General features: G+C 47.0%; 1 protein-coding gene across 1 annotated transcript in view; it reads right to left on the minus strand.

The window, feature by feature from the left end:
- Positions 1–17,879, minus strand: part of IFT172 (intraflagellar transport 172) — a 649,332-nt gene that overhangs the window by 278,523 nt on the left and 352,930 nt on the right. The window contains exons 24-25 of the mRNA XM_029596359.1: positions 16,849–16,969; positions 1,685–1,829 (exon numbers count right to left, since the gene is read on the minus strand). Of these exons, the coding sequence (XP_029452219.1) occupies positions 1,685–1,829; positions 16,849–16,969 (266 nt within the window). The remainder of the gene's footprint in view (positions 1–1,684; positions 1,830–16,848; positions 16,970–17,879) is intronic.

The raw sequence follows: 17,879 nt of genomic DNA on the forward strand, positions 1-17,879 counted from the left end.
CACAACTCGATGAATGTGCCAGTTAAAACATTCTGTGTACCATCTCTCTCTCTCTCTCTCTCTCTCTCTATATATATATATAATACTCTTGGGTGGTGTCTGTCGGCAACTGGAGGAATGGAATCTACTATACAATACCATGCCGCAGGTCTCAATTCACTGGTGGCCATTTTGCAAATCCAGAGAACTGAGGCAGGAGCAATGGGGGATGGTTCCTGCCCTCAAAACTTGTGCCAGACTGTGATTTTGCAAGGCCTAGGGTAAGGAGTTTTCCAAGAAGGGAGGGGCCTTGGCTGAACTGGGTTTAGTGAGCAGGAGGAGGAGATATGTTTATTTCACTTGAATTTTTCAGTTATTTTTTGGTGTTTGCTGTTTCTTCCCTTTTGGGGAATGGGAAGGGAGTATGCTGGGGATGGGGGGGAAACAAATATGCTGGAATCAGGTTAGGGAGAGGGATCAGGAATGTGCTGGAGTCAAAATGGGCAGGAGAGAAGGGAGTGCTGCAATTTGTCAGGGGGTCAGCATGTACAAGGGTTGGGGAAGGGGGAGGCAGTGTCTGCTGGGGCTGGGTCAGTGAGGAAGAAACAGGGGAGTGCTGGGGTTGGGCTAGGGAGGATGGAGGTCTGATTGTACTGGGGTTGAGTTGGAGGGATAGGGGTGCCGAGAGTTCTAGGGTCGAGGTGGGGAGGGGTGTGATGAGTGTGCAAGGGTCAAGCTGGAGAGGGAGACCCCAGTGTGCTGGGGTCAAGGAGAAAGGGGCCCCAGTGTGCTAGGGTTGGGCTGAGAAGAAGGGCCCCAGTGTGCTGGGATTGAGTTGGGGATGGGGGGCCCTCAGTGTGCTGGGGTCGAGCTGCAAGTGGGAGGTCAAATTGTGCTGGGGTCAGCTTAGGGAGGGGCTCAGACTGGGCAGGTGAAGAGGAGTGCTAGCATTGAGCAGGGGAGTAGGATGAGCTGAAGCCAGGCTGGGATTGTGCTGGGACAGGGGATTAAGGTGTTCCAGGGTCAAGCTAGAAAGGCAGACTAGAGTACTGGGACTAGGCTGGGGATCGGGGTGTGTTGGGGTTGGGCTGGAGAGTGGAAGGTCAAATTGTGCTGGGCTTGGACTCAGGAATGGGTCTGAGCAGTGTGCAGGTGTTAGGTTAGGGAGAGTGGTCGGGAATATGCTGGAGCCATGCTAGGCAGGAGAGAAGAGAGTGCTGGCATCAGGCTCTGACAGGCAGTTAGGGTGTGCTGGTGTGGAGCAGGGGAGAGAAGTTAGAGTATGCTTGACATAGACTGAGTACAAGCTGAGAAGAAGAAAAAGAGGTGTTGGGGAAGAGCTGAGGAGGGTGCAAGGGAGTGCTGGAGTCGGACTGGGGAGGACAGTAAATAGGGGCCTCTGGGGAATTTCATCAGGTTTCAGTTAATTACCTATAAAGAGTATAATATGTTACTGCTATTGACACTGCAGCAGTGACACAGTCCCTTACCTTCTGGTACATATAAAGTGAACAGAAGGACTACTATTGATGATGAAGCTAAGAAGCTCTTCCCTACCTGATGTTCCTTACATAACATGTTGTGTCACACTTTGGGACTCTGGATTAGTATTATGTGCTCAGTGTTTTCATCTTCTACTCCTTATGTACAAGGTCCCAACATACAAGAGGCCTTTAGGTAAGCATTGGAGGCTCAATACTCCTACCTCATACTCCTGTAAGGAAGCATAATGCTGGCCTATCTTGTGATAATATTTAGCTGCTGTTCTTGAGTCTTGTAGATCCAGGATGTGAACAGCTTTCTTCCACTGGCGGGCTCCAATGGCAGCATCAATTGCCTTAATAGAGGATCTGGCATCAACAAGATAAGAGAAAGAAAAAGGAAAAGGTGAAATTACTTCTTCCCTGATCATTTCCTTTTCTCTAGGACAAGCAGGCCAGTCCACACAAGTGGGTTAAGCATGCCAACCAGCAGATGGAGATCAACTGACTTGCTGATGTCACATAATGCCCTGCACTGTCACATAATGCCCTGCACTGTCAGCCTGCCAGTAGTTGCCAACTGTGGACAACTGATTAACTCTAGAACTTTAAACTGTGAACATTTCCTACCCTATCCTTCCAGTCCTTTTTTTTTTTTTTTTTTTTTAAACTTCCAGTGGAGCAGGAAGCACTGACCTCAGAATGAAAAGAAATAGAAAATTAATTGGGAAAGAAAGCACTTATCCCGTCCCTCAGTGACATAGAGATACCTGGCAGCCTCTGATCCTTGTCTCTAATGTCTCTTAAGGACAAAGAGAAAGATAAATGATACATGATCTGCCTACAGAGACACTCTCGTTGCCCCCCCCCCCCAAAAAAAAAGCACATTAAGGAAACAAGCTCTTTCCACAACTCCACAGCACTGGAATGCTCTCCCACCAGATCTTCGATGCGAACAATGCCTGACCACCTTCAAAAAAAGACTCAAAACCTGGCTGTTCGAGCAAGCTTTCCCTTAATTCATCTGATCCTTTTCCGCTTCAAACCTCCTCCACTAAAAGACATGCTCACAACTCTCCTCCACCCTTCAGAAGACTAGTCCACGTTAGGTACCCTATTTACAAGTCCCTTTCAGTTGATTAAGTCTCACTATTTATTTATTTATTTATTGTAGTTTATATACCGCCGTTCATCCTAGGATATCGCGTCGGTTTACAGTAAACAAAACAAAACGGCAAGCGTTGTACATAGAACAAGGTAGTAATAATTATGAACTAGTAAATAAATAACTAAGGAAAAGGATAACATTGAAGATATAACAACTTAATAATTAAGAACTAATACATAAATAACTAACAGTAAGAGTAACTAAGAAAGATAAACGGTAGAAACTGAGAGAGGGGGCAAGGGGGGAGGAGAGAGGAGGGGAGAAATAGATACAAGACGCTGCACAGTGCTCAGGTACACTAGGTACAGTCAATTTTGTTCTCCTTATACTCCGGCTCTAGATAAGAGCCCATCATTTATTCGCCCGGTTATCCCAGTTAATGTATCCCTTTGTTGTAATGTAATGCATTCTTACATGCTAGTTCACGTTCTAATGTAAACCGAAGTGATGTGTAATTTTTTACATGAATATCGGTATATAAAAATGCTAAATAAATGATACCGGTAGCCTAGGGTGGGGGTATGGACTGGCCTGCCTGTCCTAGAGGAAAGGAAATTATCAGGTAAGAAGTAGTTTCACTTTTCTCTGCATCCAGGCAGGCCAATTCACAAAAGTGGGATATACTAAAGCTACTTCCTCTCAGGGTAGGAGACTGCCTGCACTCCCATCAAACAGCCCTAGCAAATTATACTTCTTCCTGAACCATAACATCCAAATGATGTTTGGAAAAGGTATGCAATGAAGACCACATCGCCACATATCAGGATGCGAAGAGAGAGCTCTACCTCGAACTTGACCCCTATAATCAGGAAAAAGCTGCCACTTGCACTTTTAGCATACTAAAGGCCAATTCCTTACTCAAACCTTCCTGCAGAAAGTCCAGAATGACAGGAATTGCTAATTTAATGGGAACACCCTGCTGCTCCAGACACCAATGCTCAAAAACTCTTCAGACGTATGCCAATGACGTAGAAAATTTGTGCACCCGCAATATAGTGCCCACTACCGACATGGAATAACCCTGCTTTAACAGTCACACCTTCTCAAGTGCCAAGCTGTAAGACAAAACTGATCTTTATTCTCCTTGTCACATAAGATCCCCTCATGACGGCAGCCACAACGGCCTTCCATTGACCATATGTTGAAGGTCCGCATAGCAGGGCCTCCTTGGCCAATCTGGGGCCACCATGAGAACTACTCCCGGATGACGGGCTATCTTCTGCAACAACCTGCTGATCATGGGTCACGGGAGAAACACATATAATATCGACCCCTCGACCATCCTTTAACAAGAACATTGATCCTGAGCGCCTGAGGTCCCATCTGTGACTGTAAAACTGAGGAAATTTTTTGTACTTTCGGGTCACCATCAGATCCAAAAAGGTGTGACCCCATTTGGATATAATGAGCTGAAATGCCTTAATCATCAGATCCCATTCTCCCAGGTCCAGGACATGACTGCTAAGTTAATCTGCCTGGAAGTTGTCAATCCCTGCAATATTTATTTATTTTATTTATATGCTTTTTTATACCGAAATTTAGCTAAAAGCCTTCATTCCGGTTTACAGATATAACAACTTAATACATTATGTTAACAAGTGAAAAAGAATATGGTGTAACAAAGAACATATTGTGTGGCATTTAACAACTTAGCTATCAGTAACATTAACAATTAAGGTATTAATTGATAAAATCCTAGGAAATGGTGTTTAAATCATATGTGGATCGGCGATATGGGTATATGAGAACTGGTTTTATAAAGCTTATGGGAAAAATCATGTCCGTGTTCTGTAGACTAACTGATTTCATAACATTGTTTTAGTACTGTTCTCTCATAACCGAGGGCAGTTAGGCAATATTTAGGTGATATATGGCTAGCCGATACCATTTTTAAAAGTTTGAGTGTAGATCCAGGTTTTGAGCTCTTTTTTGAACGTTTTGATGTTGTTTTGTGAGCTCAAGTAATCGGGGAGTGAATTCCATAATTTTGGTCCAGCAATTGAAATAGCTCTGTTTCGTGTGTTTGATAGTTTGGCTAGTTGAAGTGGTGGAATTACTAGTTATATTTTGCTTGCGGTTCTTGTCGTGCACCGTGATCTGTGTATCTGTATGATGTTGTTGAGGGCGGTGTTATCTGTCTTGTATATTGCATTGTGTAGGACTGTCAAGATTTTAAATTCAATTCTTTTCTCAATCGGTAGCCAATGTAGACTGTTGAGGACTGGGGTGATGTGGTCTGATCTTTTTTTTTGCCGGTTAGGACTCTAGCTGCTGCGTTCTGTAGCAATTGTAGAGGTTTTAAGGTTGTCTTTGGGAGTCCTATTAACAAAGAGTTGCAGTAGTCGAGGCTAGTGAGAATGAGTGATTGTAGTACTGTTCTGAAATCTTGGTGGTGAAGTATCGGTTTTAGGTGTTTAAGTATTTGAAGCTTGTGGAAGCCTTCTTTGGTTTTTGTTGAGATGTGTTTTTTGTAGCTGAGTTCATTGTCAACCCATATACCTAGGTCTTTTACGTTGTCTCTTAATTGTACACTTATGTTGTCTATTTGTATGGAGTGGTTGGTTATTGATCTTGCGTCGTTTCTTCCTATCAGAATGCATTCTGTTTTATTCATGTTGAGGCACAGCTTTAGGTGGTGGTTTAACATGTTTCTGACTGATTCAAGGTGAGAGGCTGCTAAACTCATTGCATCTTCGATGGTGGAAGTTATTGGTATGAGGCGTTGTATGTCGTCAGCGTACATATAGAATGTTACGTCTAGACCAGAGATGAGTTGGCAGAGTGGGAGTAGGTATAAATTAAAGAGTCTGGCCGATAGTGCGGAACCTTGTGGCACTCTTGTTTCAAGAGGGATGGGATCGGATGAGTTATCGTTGATGCTGACTTTGAAATATCTGTTTTTGAGAAAGGATGTGAACCAGTCTAGCGTTTTGCCTGAGAGACCAATGTTTGCTAGTCTTGATATTAGGTTTTTGTGATCTACGGTGTCAAATTCATATTTATATGTACACTTGTATATAATTAACCTCCTCTATCTTTCTCTATTTCTTACAATCCCAGTTCATTAGCCCTTGTTAATTGTAACTGCTTCTCTTCATCACGTTATTTATGTTTTTGGTTGTATTATTCACACCCCTGTTTTCTGTAAACCGACATGATGTGAACGAGTTCATGAATGCCGGTATAAAAAAAACCTTAAATAAATAAAATAAATAAAAAATGCAGCCGAGAGGTCCAGGAGTATTAGTAGATGGTTTATTTTTCTATCGATACCTCTGATTATATTATTTGATAGATTGAGTAACAGAGTTTCGGTGGAGTGGTTTTTCCTGAAGCCGTGTTGTGCGGGATGCAGGATGTTGTTGATTTCAAGGTGTTCATTGAGCTGTTTCAGGGCCGCTTTCTCTGTCAGTTTTGCCAGTAGGGGTAAGTTGGAGATTGGGCGGTAGTTGTTCAGATCATTTGGGTCTAGGGTTTTTTTCTTTAGTATTGGTTTGATTGTTGCGGTTTTTAGTTTGTCTGGTAGTTCACCTTCTTCAAGGGATTTGTTAATTATTGCTGCTATTGTTGGAGCAATGGAATGGGCTATTTCCTTTAGGTCTCGTGTTGGGATGATGTCCAGATCGTGGCGTGCTGGGTTTATTTTTCTTATCATTTTTTCTGCTTCTATGGTTGAGATTGGATCGAAGTTAGACCACGGTATTATATTTGTGGTTGGTATTTGGTCGACTGTGACCTGGGATTTGTTGGTGGCTCCATTTATTTTACTTATCTTGTTTTTGAAAAATATGGCCAGATCCTGACTTAGATTTTTGGATGAATTTGAGGGGGAATTGTTGTTTTCAGATATGAGGTTGTTTATGAAATTGTATAGAGATTTGGAGTTATTGGTGGAGTTTTTGATCTTTTGACTGTAGTATTCTCGTTTAGTGTTGAGAATCATTTTTTTTATAGATGGCGAGTTGTGTGCGATATCTTTGCAACGTCAGGGGACATTTGTTTTTTTGCCAATCCTTTTCTTTTTTCCTGAGGTTGGCTTTCGTAGTTTTTAGTTGTGTATTGTACCATGGGTTGTTTCTTTCTCTATTGTTCTTTATCTGTTTTAATTTTTCTGGGTTTATGTTGTTTGCAGTTTCTTCGGTAATTTGGAACCAGGAGTGAATGGCGTTGTTTATATTTGAAAGATCAAGGTTTGATAATTGTTTTCCTAGTTCTTGTTGGAGGATGTTAGTTTGGAAGGGAAGACGGTATTTGAAAGAAGACATTTTATTTGTTTTTGTCGTGTTGTTGAAATTTGCTTGTGTCTTACATTGAAGGAGGTAGTGATCGGACCAGGGGACTGGTCTACATGTTATTGAGGTGTCTGAGAAGAATTGGTTCGTGAAGATTAGGTCCAAGGTGTGTCCTGCTTTGTGTGTGGGGTTGTTAACTTGTTGGATTAGGTTTAGACTTGATAGCATGTCTAGCATGGTTTGGCAGTTTTGTGATCTGGGGCTGGAGTCTGTGTGAAGATTGAAGTCACCAAGAATAATTGTCGGTCTTTTTATACTGATGTTTGATATTAGGAATTCTAAGAGAGGGGAGATTTCGTTATCCAGAAGCTTGGGAGGGCAGTAAACTAGGCAAATTTGTATGATTTCAGAGTCAAAAAGGGAGACTTCGTAGTGTTTTGGGAGATGGTGTGGAATTATTTTCGTTGAGAAATGTTTTTTTATGATTAGGAGTAATCCTCCACCTCTGCGAGATTTGCGTGGGATTGAGAACAGGTCATATTCATTGTTGTTTAGTTGGTTTATTAATACTTGGTCGGTATTTTTAAACCAGGTTTCTGTTATGGCGAAGTCAGGTTGTTTTTCTTGCAGAATGTCAGATATTAACATGAATTTTTTTGTCAGGTATTGTGCATTTATGAGAAAGAAGGTGAGGTATAAAATATACCTCACCATATGTGAAGGTATATTTTATTGGCTTCACCAATATGTGAAGCCAACACTGTCAGAAGATGCTGCTCCACTCATGGCAGGAGGGCGTCCATTTCCTGAGACACCTGCTGATGCAGAATTTTTTTTGTCAGGGATTGTGCATTTATGAGAAAGAAGGTGAGGAATAAAATATACCTCACCATATGTGAAGGTATATTTTATTGGCTTCACCAATATGTGAAGCCAACACTGTCAGAAGATGCTGCTCCACTCATGGCAGGAGGGCATCCATTTCCTGAGACATCTGCTGATGCCGAGTTCCTCCCTGATGATTTATGCAGGCTATTGACATGTGCTGGTCCAACATCACCTTCACAGTTCTCCTGCTCAGTCGATTTGCAAACCTCAGCAACACCAATTGAATCACTCGAGCCTCCAACCAATTGATGGGCCAATTCATCTCCTCTGGGGATCACTTTCCCTGCATCACTAATTCCTGGCAGTGAGTTCCCAGCCTTGGAGACTCACATCTATTGTGACCACTATCCAATTGGAAACTTCTAGATCCATTCCTTTGGTGAGGTGATCCTTCTGCAGCCAACCAGCATAAATCCTGCTTCACCCTTGATGGGAGAGCCAGCCGGATCAAATATTCCTGGGATTGAGGGCTCCATCACAAGAGCAATGTCCTTTGACGTGACCTCATACATGCCCTCATCCACAGAACTAACTCCAAGGTTGCTGTCATGAAGCCTAATGTCTGCAGGTAAGGCAACACTGACCGCCAATCCGCTGTTTGCATTGGGGAAGAAAGAGAGGCTCCACAGTAGAATTTCCATCCTTTTCAGTCTTCTCTGACTGAAAGCACTGCGACCTCCCAAAGAAGCAAGAGATCTGACTCCCTGACCCCGTTTGAATGAAAACACCAGGAGTCACAAAAATGTACTCTAGGAAAGGAGAGCTGCAAAGCTGGTTTCTTGTTTTCTGGAATTTGAAGTATCTTGGAATCACCCCATCTATATGTCATCTTCTCCAAATCCTCCTAGAACAGAAAGTGACCCTTAAAGAGCAACTTTGTCAAATTCGACTTAAAGATAATATCCGCCAATCAGATGCACAGCCACAACAAATGCCGTGCTGCCTCCACCAGGGCCCGCCCACCCACCCCCCCGAATTAGCTTCCAGCGCTCCTCATTCCAAGTCAATCAGTTCTTGTACTGCTTCACGAAGGGGGAAAATAAACGTTGCTTTCTGTAAACTGACCAGATTGGGGTCTTTCTTCTTTTGCGGTTGAGACAGTGCCATCTCTTCCTCATTTAGTCCTAATGCATGCTGGGACTAGTCTATCTATCAGGGTGACTCATCCCGATGGAAAAGTCGAAGCATAATCTGGTGAGCTTCTACATATGGAGGAATCTTACCCTCTTCCAAGGTAGGCTTCCCCAGCTCCTCAGGATAACCATCCAAGGAGCTTTCTGAGATATCAGGGTCTTCCTCATCCTCCTCCTGGTCTTCCCTGCTTCTCCTCCATGACTTCATCTGCTTCAGGGAGGGGAAACCCGGAGCTGATTACTTTCTGATATGCAAGGATGGTTGACCCGGAGTGGGAGTTCCTTTGGGTCCTGACTGTAGTACCTCTTGTCCCATACAAAAGGTCTGGAGGCCTTTAAAAAATTCTAGCCACAACAGGGCTGGAAGATCCATGCCTGGCATCAGGGGCATAGGTAGTGCCACCTCCGAGCCAACCCCCATAGACTCCATAGGACCAGGTGACAACAGGAGGATGTCCCAGCTCTTCATCTCCTTGTGGGGAGTCAGGTGGTTGATCCCTCCCGTGGGGGTCTGCCACCTCCATATTGTGTGTTTATATCTTTATTGTAAGGAAAATTTGTCTTTGCTTTGGTGGAAGGAAAGAGAACACTTAAACAGAGTGCGGTGCCTGGCTGCTCGCCAAACTCCTTCAGAGAGCTATTACATCTCTCTTATATACAGTATTCTTGCTATAGGCTCCATATCCCTCCGTTCCCCCCCTCCATCATGCATTACTCAGACTTCTTGTAATTTGTCATTTACCATGCACCAAAAAAGGGTACTGCTTCCTACTTCTAAGCCAGTATAGCCCCCCTTCTGACCACAAATGTCCCAGCTCTGGTTCTGCATTTCACCTCGGCACCCAGGCAACTGCTTCATGCTCTCTGCTAACTGTTGTCAGGCTGGCACGCACTGGTTCCTCTTTTGTACATGTTCCTTCTGTGCTGTCTGTCAGTGTCTCTGTAAAGAGGCAACTCTCCCTTTAGCTGGGGCTTTGGACACATGAGCATCTTGCCTGATCTTTGGTGTTTGTTGCCAGGCAGATTTATACAATATCCTCTGAGTGAGATCCCCCTGCTGAGATAAACTTTATCTGGCCATCTCCACCTTTGCCGAAGAGCACTTGCCACATTAGCTTAATGAGTGTCTTGGCTGCATGGCCTGCATGTGGCAGGCTGCACAGAGCAGGAGTCATTTCCTGTGTTGATCTCCCAGCACCTTTAAAGCTTGCACCATGCAACCCACTGAGCAAATGGTTTGCCTACAAACAGCTGTACAAACTGCGCGCTTAATTGCTGACTTACAGCACCGTGAAAAACAGCTGTTGCAGCCCTCCAACGCTAGCCCACTCCCATTAACACAGGAGGCCTTGATCCCACTAGTGCCACAAGTGTGACTGACTGCAGTCATGCGGGAATGCTGTTTAAAACTTTTCTAACCCAGCTCGCACTTTAAATGAGCACTGTCCTAATTACAATAAAGTCTCTGATTTGCCACGAAGCCCAGCCAATGGAGGGAGACCCAGAAAAGATTCCAAAGAAAAAGGGAGAGAAAAAGGTATCAGAAGGAGACCACAAGTGCTGAGCTCAATGGCTTCCTTACCCGCATTGGAAGTTGAGCCTCTGCTTCTAAGGAAGTGGGCTAAATGCCTTCACCTCCGGATCCCCTCCAATCCATCCAAATCTGTACTTGGCACTCAACTGAGGGAGGGAGCATTGCTATCACCTCAGGAGTCTGCCCTGGGCTGCCCATCCTATTCTGACAGGACTACAACCACACACAAGCATGCATGTCCACCATCTGCTGGAGATGGAGAATACAAACCTGAACGGATTAGTGACTGCCAGGTAGCGAAGGAGGACCCTCCGCACATCGAGCTTCCGCAGTTCCCTGGATTTCGGATCCGACAAGTCTGTAACCGGGAAGGCAGGCAGATCAATCGATTGATTTAAATGAAACGCCGACACAACTTTTGGCAAAAAGGAAGGAACTGTCCGCAAGGAAACCCCTGAATCAGAGATCCTCAGGAACGGTTCCCTACAGGACAACGCCTGTAACTCCGAAACTCGTCTCGCCGAGGCAGTAGTAGATGGAACTCCTCCGACACTGGCTTCCAACAGGAAAGTAATGCTGATTGCAACGGACGCAGGTGGGCGAAAGCCCAGGGCACCAAAGCCAGCGTTGAGGCCATAGAGCCCAAAACAGTCAGATAATCGCAAACCAGTGGGAGCCGAAGCGACAACAATCGGCACACTTGACTCTGCAGCTTGCAAACCCGCTCCCTGGAAAGAAACACCTTGCCCTGCTTGGTATCGAACCGGGCGCCCAGGTACTCCAAAGATTGGGTGGGGACCAGATGACTCTTGTTGAGATTGACCACCCAGCCCAGGGAGCGCAACAGATGGAGGACCCTGGCTATCGTTTGCCGACATCGACTCTCGGACTTGGCCCGAATCAGCCAATCGTCTAAGTAGGGGTGCCCCAGAAACACCTCCCGTCGGACTTGAGCCGCCACCACTACCATTACCTTCGTGAATGTGCGGGGAGCCGTGGCGAGACCGAAGGGAAGGGCCCTGAATTGATAGTGCCTGCCCAGAATGCAAAACTTGAGGAACCGTTGATAAAACAGTTGAATGCCGATATGGAGGTACGCTTCCGTGAGGTCCAAGGACGCTAGAAACTCGCCCGGGCGGACCGAGGCTATTACGGACCGAATCGTCTCCATTTTGAAACGGGGAATGCAAAGACATCTGTTTACCCCTTTTAGATCCAAGATTGGCCGTGCTGTGCCGTCCTTCTTTGGTACGATGAAATAAATGGAGTAACAGCCCTTGCCTCGTTGGCCGGGAGGTAAGGGAAGTACTGCCCCCAAGCATTCCAGGCGCCGCAGAGTACCCTCCACGGCTTCGTGCTTCCGTGGACACTTGCAGGGGGACACCAGGAACTTGTCTGTGGGTGTTCTTGCAAAATCTAACGCGTAGCCTCCTCTTATCATGCTGAGAACCCACTGGTCCGATGTTATTTTGGCCCATTCCTCGTAAAACAATTCCAGCCGAGCTCCTACGTTTGGGATGAGCGACTGGAGCTGCTGCGAGGTATGGACTGGCAGCCTTTAATTGGGATGGCTTGGACCCCTAACCCCCCGGGGCCCCCCCTTGCCTACCGAACCGTTTCCCCCGAAAGGACTGCGACCAGGAAGAGGACCGAGAGGAACCCGCACGGTAGGAAGGACCAGAGGACCACTGGGGCCGAGATTTCCTGTTCCCCCGGAACCTAGACCTACTAGAAAAAGAGAAACGAGTCCGAAACCTATCTTCAGGCAGCTTAAAAGCCCTGTTTTCCCCGAGGGACAACATCATATCCTCCAACTCCTTGCCGAACAACAACTTGCCCTTGAACGGTAGCGCCCCGAGGTGAGCCTTGGACGACCCATCCGCCGCCCAGTTGCGGAGCCAGAGGAGATGCCGCGCTGAAACCGCCGAAACCATGGATCTGGCTGAAGTGCGAATGAGGTCATATAGGGCATCAGCACTATAAGCTATCGCCGCCTCCAGATGGTCGGCTTGCGTGGCTTCTTCCTGTGATAGGTCAGCATTGGCCTGAAGAACCTGGGCCCAGCACAGGCTCGCCCTCATGGCGAAGTTACTACAGATGGCTGCTCGGACCCCCAAGGCCGATACCTTGAAAATCTTCTTCAGCTGCAGCTCAAGCTTCCTGTCTTGTATGTCCCTGAGGGCCGTAGCCCCTGTGACCGGAATTGTCGACCTCTTCGTCACCGCTGACACTGCCGCATCCACCCTCGGCAACCGGAGAAGCTCCAGGGCATCCTCTGGCAGTGGGTAAAGCTTATCCATGGCCCTGCTGACCTTCAGACCCAGCTCTGGCTTATCCCACTCACGGAACAGGATATCGGACGCCGCAAAGTGGAACGGGAAAGCCACGGCTGGTCCGGTGAGACCCTGGAGCACCGGATCCATGTTTGCGTCAGGCCGCGATACCACCGGAGGTGCTTCCACCCCCAGCTCCTGGAGGATAGCCGGTATAAGAGGGCCCAGCTCGTCCCTTCGAAATAGACGGACCACCTTAGGGTCATCGCCGTCAACGGCCTGCGCTCCTTTACCAGTACCGGGCTGAGAAGAACCGTCCCCCGTAGCATCATCGACCCCCCCACCGGGGGCCCTTCGGCCAAATCTCCCTCGTCCTGCAACGAGGAATCCGAATCCGTGTCCTGCGGCACGCCTCTCAAGGGACACTTCTCCCTAGGGGGCGCGAGGGTTCTTTTGGAAACTGCTCCGGATTTCCTCTTCCGGGATCCGGAGCCTCCTCCTGATCCCTTGGCGCGAGATCTTCCCTTCCCGCGCTTGTGGCTCTTGTACCTCAGGACCTTGCGCAATAAAAGCGCAAAGTCCGAGGAAAAGGAGGAATCCGACTCCCGAGAACTCACTTCCGCTGGCCTCCACCGGTGAGTCAGCCCCCCCCCGGAGGGCCCCCCCCCCCGAGGGTGCCCGTTGCGGGGAAAGCGCAGGAGGCAATCCGCCATCTGCCGCGGCCTCCCGCGAAATTTCCCGGGCTGACGCCAAAATGGCCACCACTCCCGCACTGACAGGGAAAGGATCTGCAGGCCCATCTGCAGCCTTCCCTGCACGCGGCAGTGATCGCGCCGCCCGGGACCGGCCCTCCCGACTGGCCCCGGACGGTCCCTCACCTCCAGCCACACACGCCGAGCACACCCCGTCACGCGAGAGACGAGCGCGGGCCGAGCTGCATGCGCGGCAGGCCGACCCTCACGGCATCCGGCGGGACCACGAGTCAGAAAAAAATAAATTAACTAAAGCAAATATAGACACCTGCGCCGAACAACAGCACCCCCCCCCCCCCTGCGAAGAGAGCCCGCGAAGGAACGGAGAGCCGGCGCAACAACAATAAAGGAAACTTTTTTTTTTTTTTTTTACTGACTTGGTGCTGTCCTCGGTCCTGAGCTCCTGCGGGGGTGAGTGAACCGGGCTCCCCGGTGTCACCCCCTACGCTGCTACTGGAATAGCCGGGTCCTCGACCCTAGCAGCGGCCTCAACCAGGGGGGATGGTCCCCTCAGAACCTTCCGACCCCCCTGGGAGGCAGGACAGCCGGAGGATCTTCCTGCTGCTGTTCTCCAAACAGCCAAATCTAACTTCCTTTTTTTTTTTTTAAACTTACAAGAAAAACCAAAGAAAACCTAAACCTAACTACCAGGCCTAGCCAGAGGCTGTGACTGCACCTACACCATCTACTGGAGACAGAGTAAGACTGAGGGGCTGTGTGAGGCACGTGGCTATATGTAGCCAAGACCGACAGATCTTGCTCTGTCTCCATCTACTGGTGCGGAGTCACAACCCAGGTTGTCCTGGACTGATCCTGGTACGTACAGGGAACAGCTGTTGCAGCCCTCCAACGCTGGCCCACTCCCATTTACACAGGAGGCCTTGATCCCACTAGTGCCACAAGTGTGACTGACTGCAGTCATGCGGGAATGCTGTTTAAAACTTTTCTAACCCAGCTCGCACTTTAAATGAGCACTGTCCTAATTACAATAAAGTCTCTGATTTGCCACGAAGCCCAGCCAATGGAGGGAGACCCAGAAAAGATTCCAAAGAAAAAGGGAGAGAAAAAGGTATCAGAAGGAGACCACAAGTGCTGAGCTCAATGGCTTCCTTACCCACATTGGAAGTTGAGCCTCTGCTTCTAAGGAAGTGGGCTAAATGCCTTCACCTCCGGATCCCCTCCAATCCATCCAAATCTGTACCAGGCACTCAACTGAGGGAGGGAGCATTGCTATCACCTCAAGAGTCTGCCCCGGGCTGCCCATCCTATTCTGACAGGACTACAACCACACCCAAGTATGCATGTCCACCATCTGCTGGAGATGGAGAATACTGGCAGGCTGATGTCAGTGCAGGGCTATATGAAAAGCCAGTGGGATTACTAGGTAAACTGTGCGGCCACCTACTGCTTGCACAGACCCACAGCAATTGGGCTTCCTTCTTCCCTGGCCCCGCTGTACCAGAAGAAAAAAAAAAAGACTCCATACTATCCAGAAGCAGGAGGCAGCCTTCCTTTCCGAAGAGCGGTGAAGTTGTGGCAGTCTAAGCCACGTGGCTGAAGAGAGGAGACTCAGTGGCAAGTCAGGCCATGTGTCTGAAGAGCGGGAGAGCTGCGACAGGCCAGGCCACGTGGCTGAAGAAAGGAGACACAGTGGCAGGTCAGGCCATGCATCTGAAAAGCAGGAGAGCTGCGGCAGGCCGAGCCACATGGCTGAAGAAAGGAGTCGCAGTGGCAGGTTGGGCTTTGAGTCTGAAGAGCAGCGGAGCTGCAGCAGGCCAGACCAAGTGGCTGAAGAGAAAAGTAGCAGTGGCAGATTGGGCCTCATGGTGTAGAAAGTCAGCAGTATAAGGGTTAACAACAGCACAAAGGCTAACAGTCCCTTGAGCCTGGACAGTTCAAAAAGAGCTGTTATTGCTTTAACTTGGGCCCTAATGAAAAACTGGTCACAGATAACCTTGCATACACAGCTTTTTGGGAATCTTGCATATCTAGAGGACAGATATGAACTTGGTTGGCAAAACACCCAGCAACAGCAATGGTAGTTGTATGCATCAGGGATGTGAGTAAGATAGAGGGGACCTTCCAAGGAGTAGATAGAGGGAAAAAGAACAATGATATAGTATTAGAACTGCATAGATTAACAATTTACACATAGCTGCAGTAGAACAAAAAATGTATAAAGACCGAGATTAGGAACTTAGTCTATGGGAAAAGTACTCTGGTTTGGCTATGTGGAGCAGTCTATCAGAAAAGCTTTCCCCAGGAAGAGAATTACTAATCAATTGATTGCCTGTTATTGCTTTTTCATATTATATTCCATCACTGTCTAGAATAAAGAGAATAATTTATAAAAAGAGATTGAACCCAGAGTTTTTCTCTTCCTTCCTTCTGGCATGTGGTTAGCCGGAGTGCTGCGACACTCGGGGAGGAGAAGCACTTTGAAGGTTCAGCTAAAAATAGGCAGCCTCTGTGATACTCCAGCAGGGCAGCTGAACAGTGGCCAAAGAGGAGCAGGTACTGGGCTGCATGGCCAGAGAGGCGCACGGGCCCATCTGAAAGAGGAGCTGCGTCCTCTCCACAATGAAAGAGAGGAGACCTCCCTGTTGGTGTGAGAACTGAAGCTGCTTCTTCTACCTTCATATTCTGGGGAGAGAAAAAAAAGAGAGTGTGTGTGTGAGCATATGAGAGCTCATGTAGCAGTGTGTGTGAGCATGTGAGAGCATGTGGAGGAGAGAGAGAGCATGTGTATATGTGTGTGATCATGAGGGAGAGAGTATGTGTGTGTGTGTATGTGTGTGAAGTGGAGAGACAACATATGTTTGTAATCATGTGGGGGAGCGAGTATATGTTTGCGTGTGTGATCATGTGGGGCCTAGAGAGAGAGCATGTGTGCATGTGATGAAAGACAAACTGTGTGTATGAGAACATGTGAGTAGGAGAGAGCATGTGGGAGAAAGGGTGTTTGTATGAGAGAATGGCACTTGTGGTGGTATCTCAGGACGATGGTCAAGAAATCTCACTGCTGTCTAGTAGAAAGTATTGAGTAGATAGAATCCAATGGTAATGGCAGGTGCCCAGACAGGCAAGGACCACAGAAGAAACTAATAATGCAGCAACGTCAAAAGATTTATATCTGCGGGTCGCATCACAGCAGGTCTGATGCAAAAACCAGGAGTCTGGACTGATCTGGGTATGTACAGGGAATCATGGATTCAATACCACAATGTCACTGTGAGAAACAAACTGTATAATATAGAGGAAGTCTGGGTTTTGTTTCACTTTTATGTTAACATTTCTAGGATGGCTAAAATTCTGGTTTTGCTGCCTGTGTTCTGGCTATGGGATTGGTACAAGCAGGCATCTGATTCATAGTATTGCTTTGCATATTAAAGTGAGACTTGCCCTTACCCAGCCTCAATGTAATGGTTGATGGCAGCATCTAGTTGCTTCTGTTGAACCAGGTAATCTCCCCATGCTTCTTCCAGCTTTACCACCTCTGCTGGGAATGCTACACGGGCAAGTTCCACAGCTAAGAAAAGACAGAATGGGAATGAGCAAAAAAGAAGGAAAGTCTGTCATATAATGTGTTGATGTTATCCCTAACACCCACCAGGGGTTAAACTCTTGGCCACAGCAAGCACTGCATAGGCCTCACCTCCACCTATGCCTCTCTCCTGACAACCACCCACTTACCAACTGGGTTTCCAATTGCCTCTGGGCAAGAACCCTGCTCACAAGCTACTGCCTGAGGGTTTTATGCAGACACTGACTGCATAAACCTGGGGTATCACAGTTCCTAGAAAAATTATCACAGACCATATCCAAATCGCTGGGATTCTAATCAACCACAAACACAATGGTTAAAAAGTCAGAGGTTATTGTTACAAATAGCATTATGAAGTGATCTTGCTGTTTTGTTACACCTGTACAAAAATTTATAAATAAAGGTTACAAAAAAAAAAAGTCAGAACAGTGAACAAAATTGCTTTTACACAAAACTGCATTACAACTGACAAGGAAACAGAAAAGGAATTTCACAATAACACTAACTAATTTAACCAAATCTATTTGCAGAACTAATGGAGAAACTACTTACCTGATAATTTCATTTTCCTTAGTGTAGACAGATGGATTCAGGACCAGTGGGTTATGCTCCCCTGCCAGCAGTTGGATTCAGAGAAGCTGATGTCATAGTATATATACTCCTGCACTGACCCCCAGCCTGCCAGTATTCTCTTCAAAAGCAACTGTGGACAGACTAGCAAAACCTTTGATTAAAAACAGTCAACCATAACTGTAGTCAACCAACAAGAAACACTGAACTCAAGTAAGAACGTAGGTACCCCAATCTAGGTACCTGATGAACACTTACCAGTAATCCCTTGGGACTTGGAGCCCCACAGGAGGACTATTGACACAATCATTCAGCAGCCAAGGGT

Source organism: Rhinatrema bivittatum, chromosome 3 (assembly GCF_901001135.1).
Source record: "Rhinatrema bivittatum chromosome 3, aRhiBiv1.1, whole genome shotgun sequence".
NCBI lineage: Eukaryota > Metazoa > Chordata > Amphibia > Gymnophiona > Rhinatrematidae > Rhinatrema > Rhinatrema bivittatum.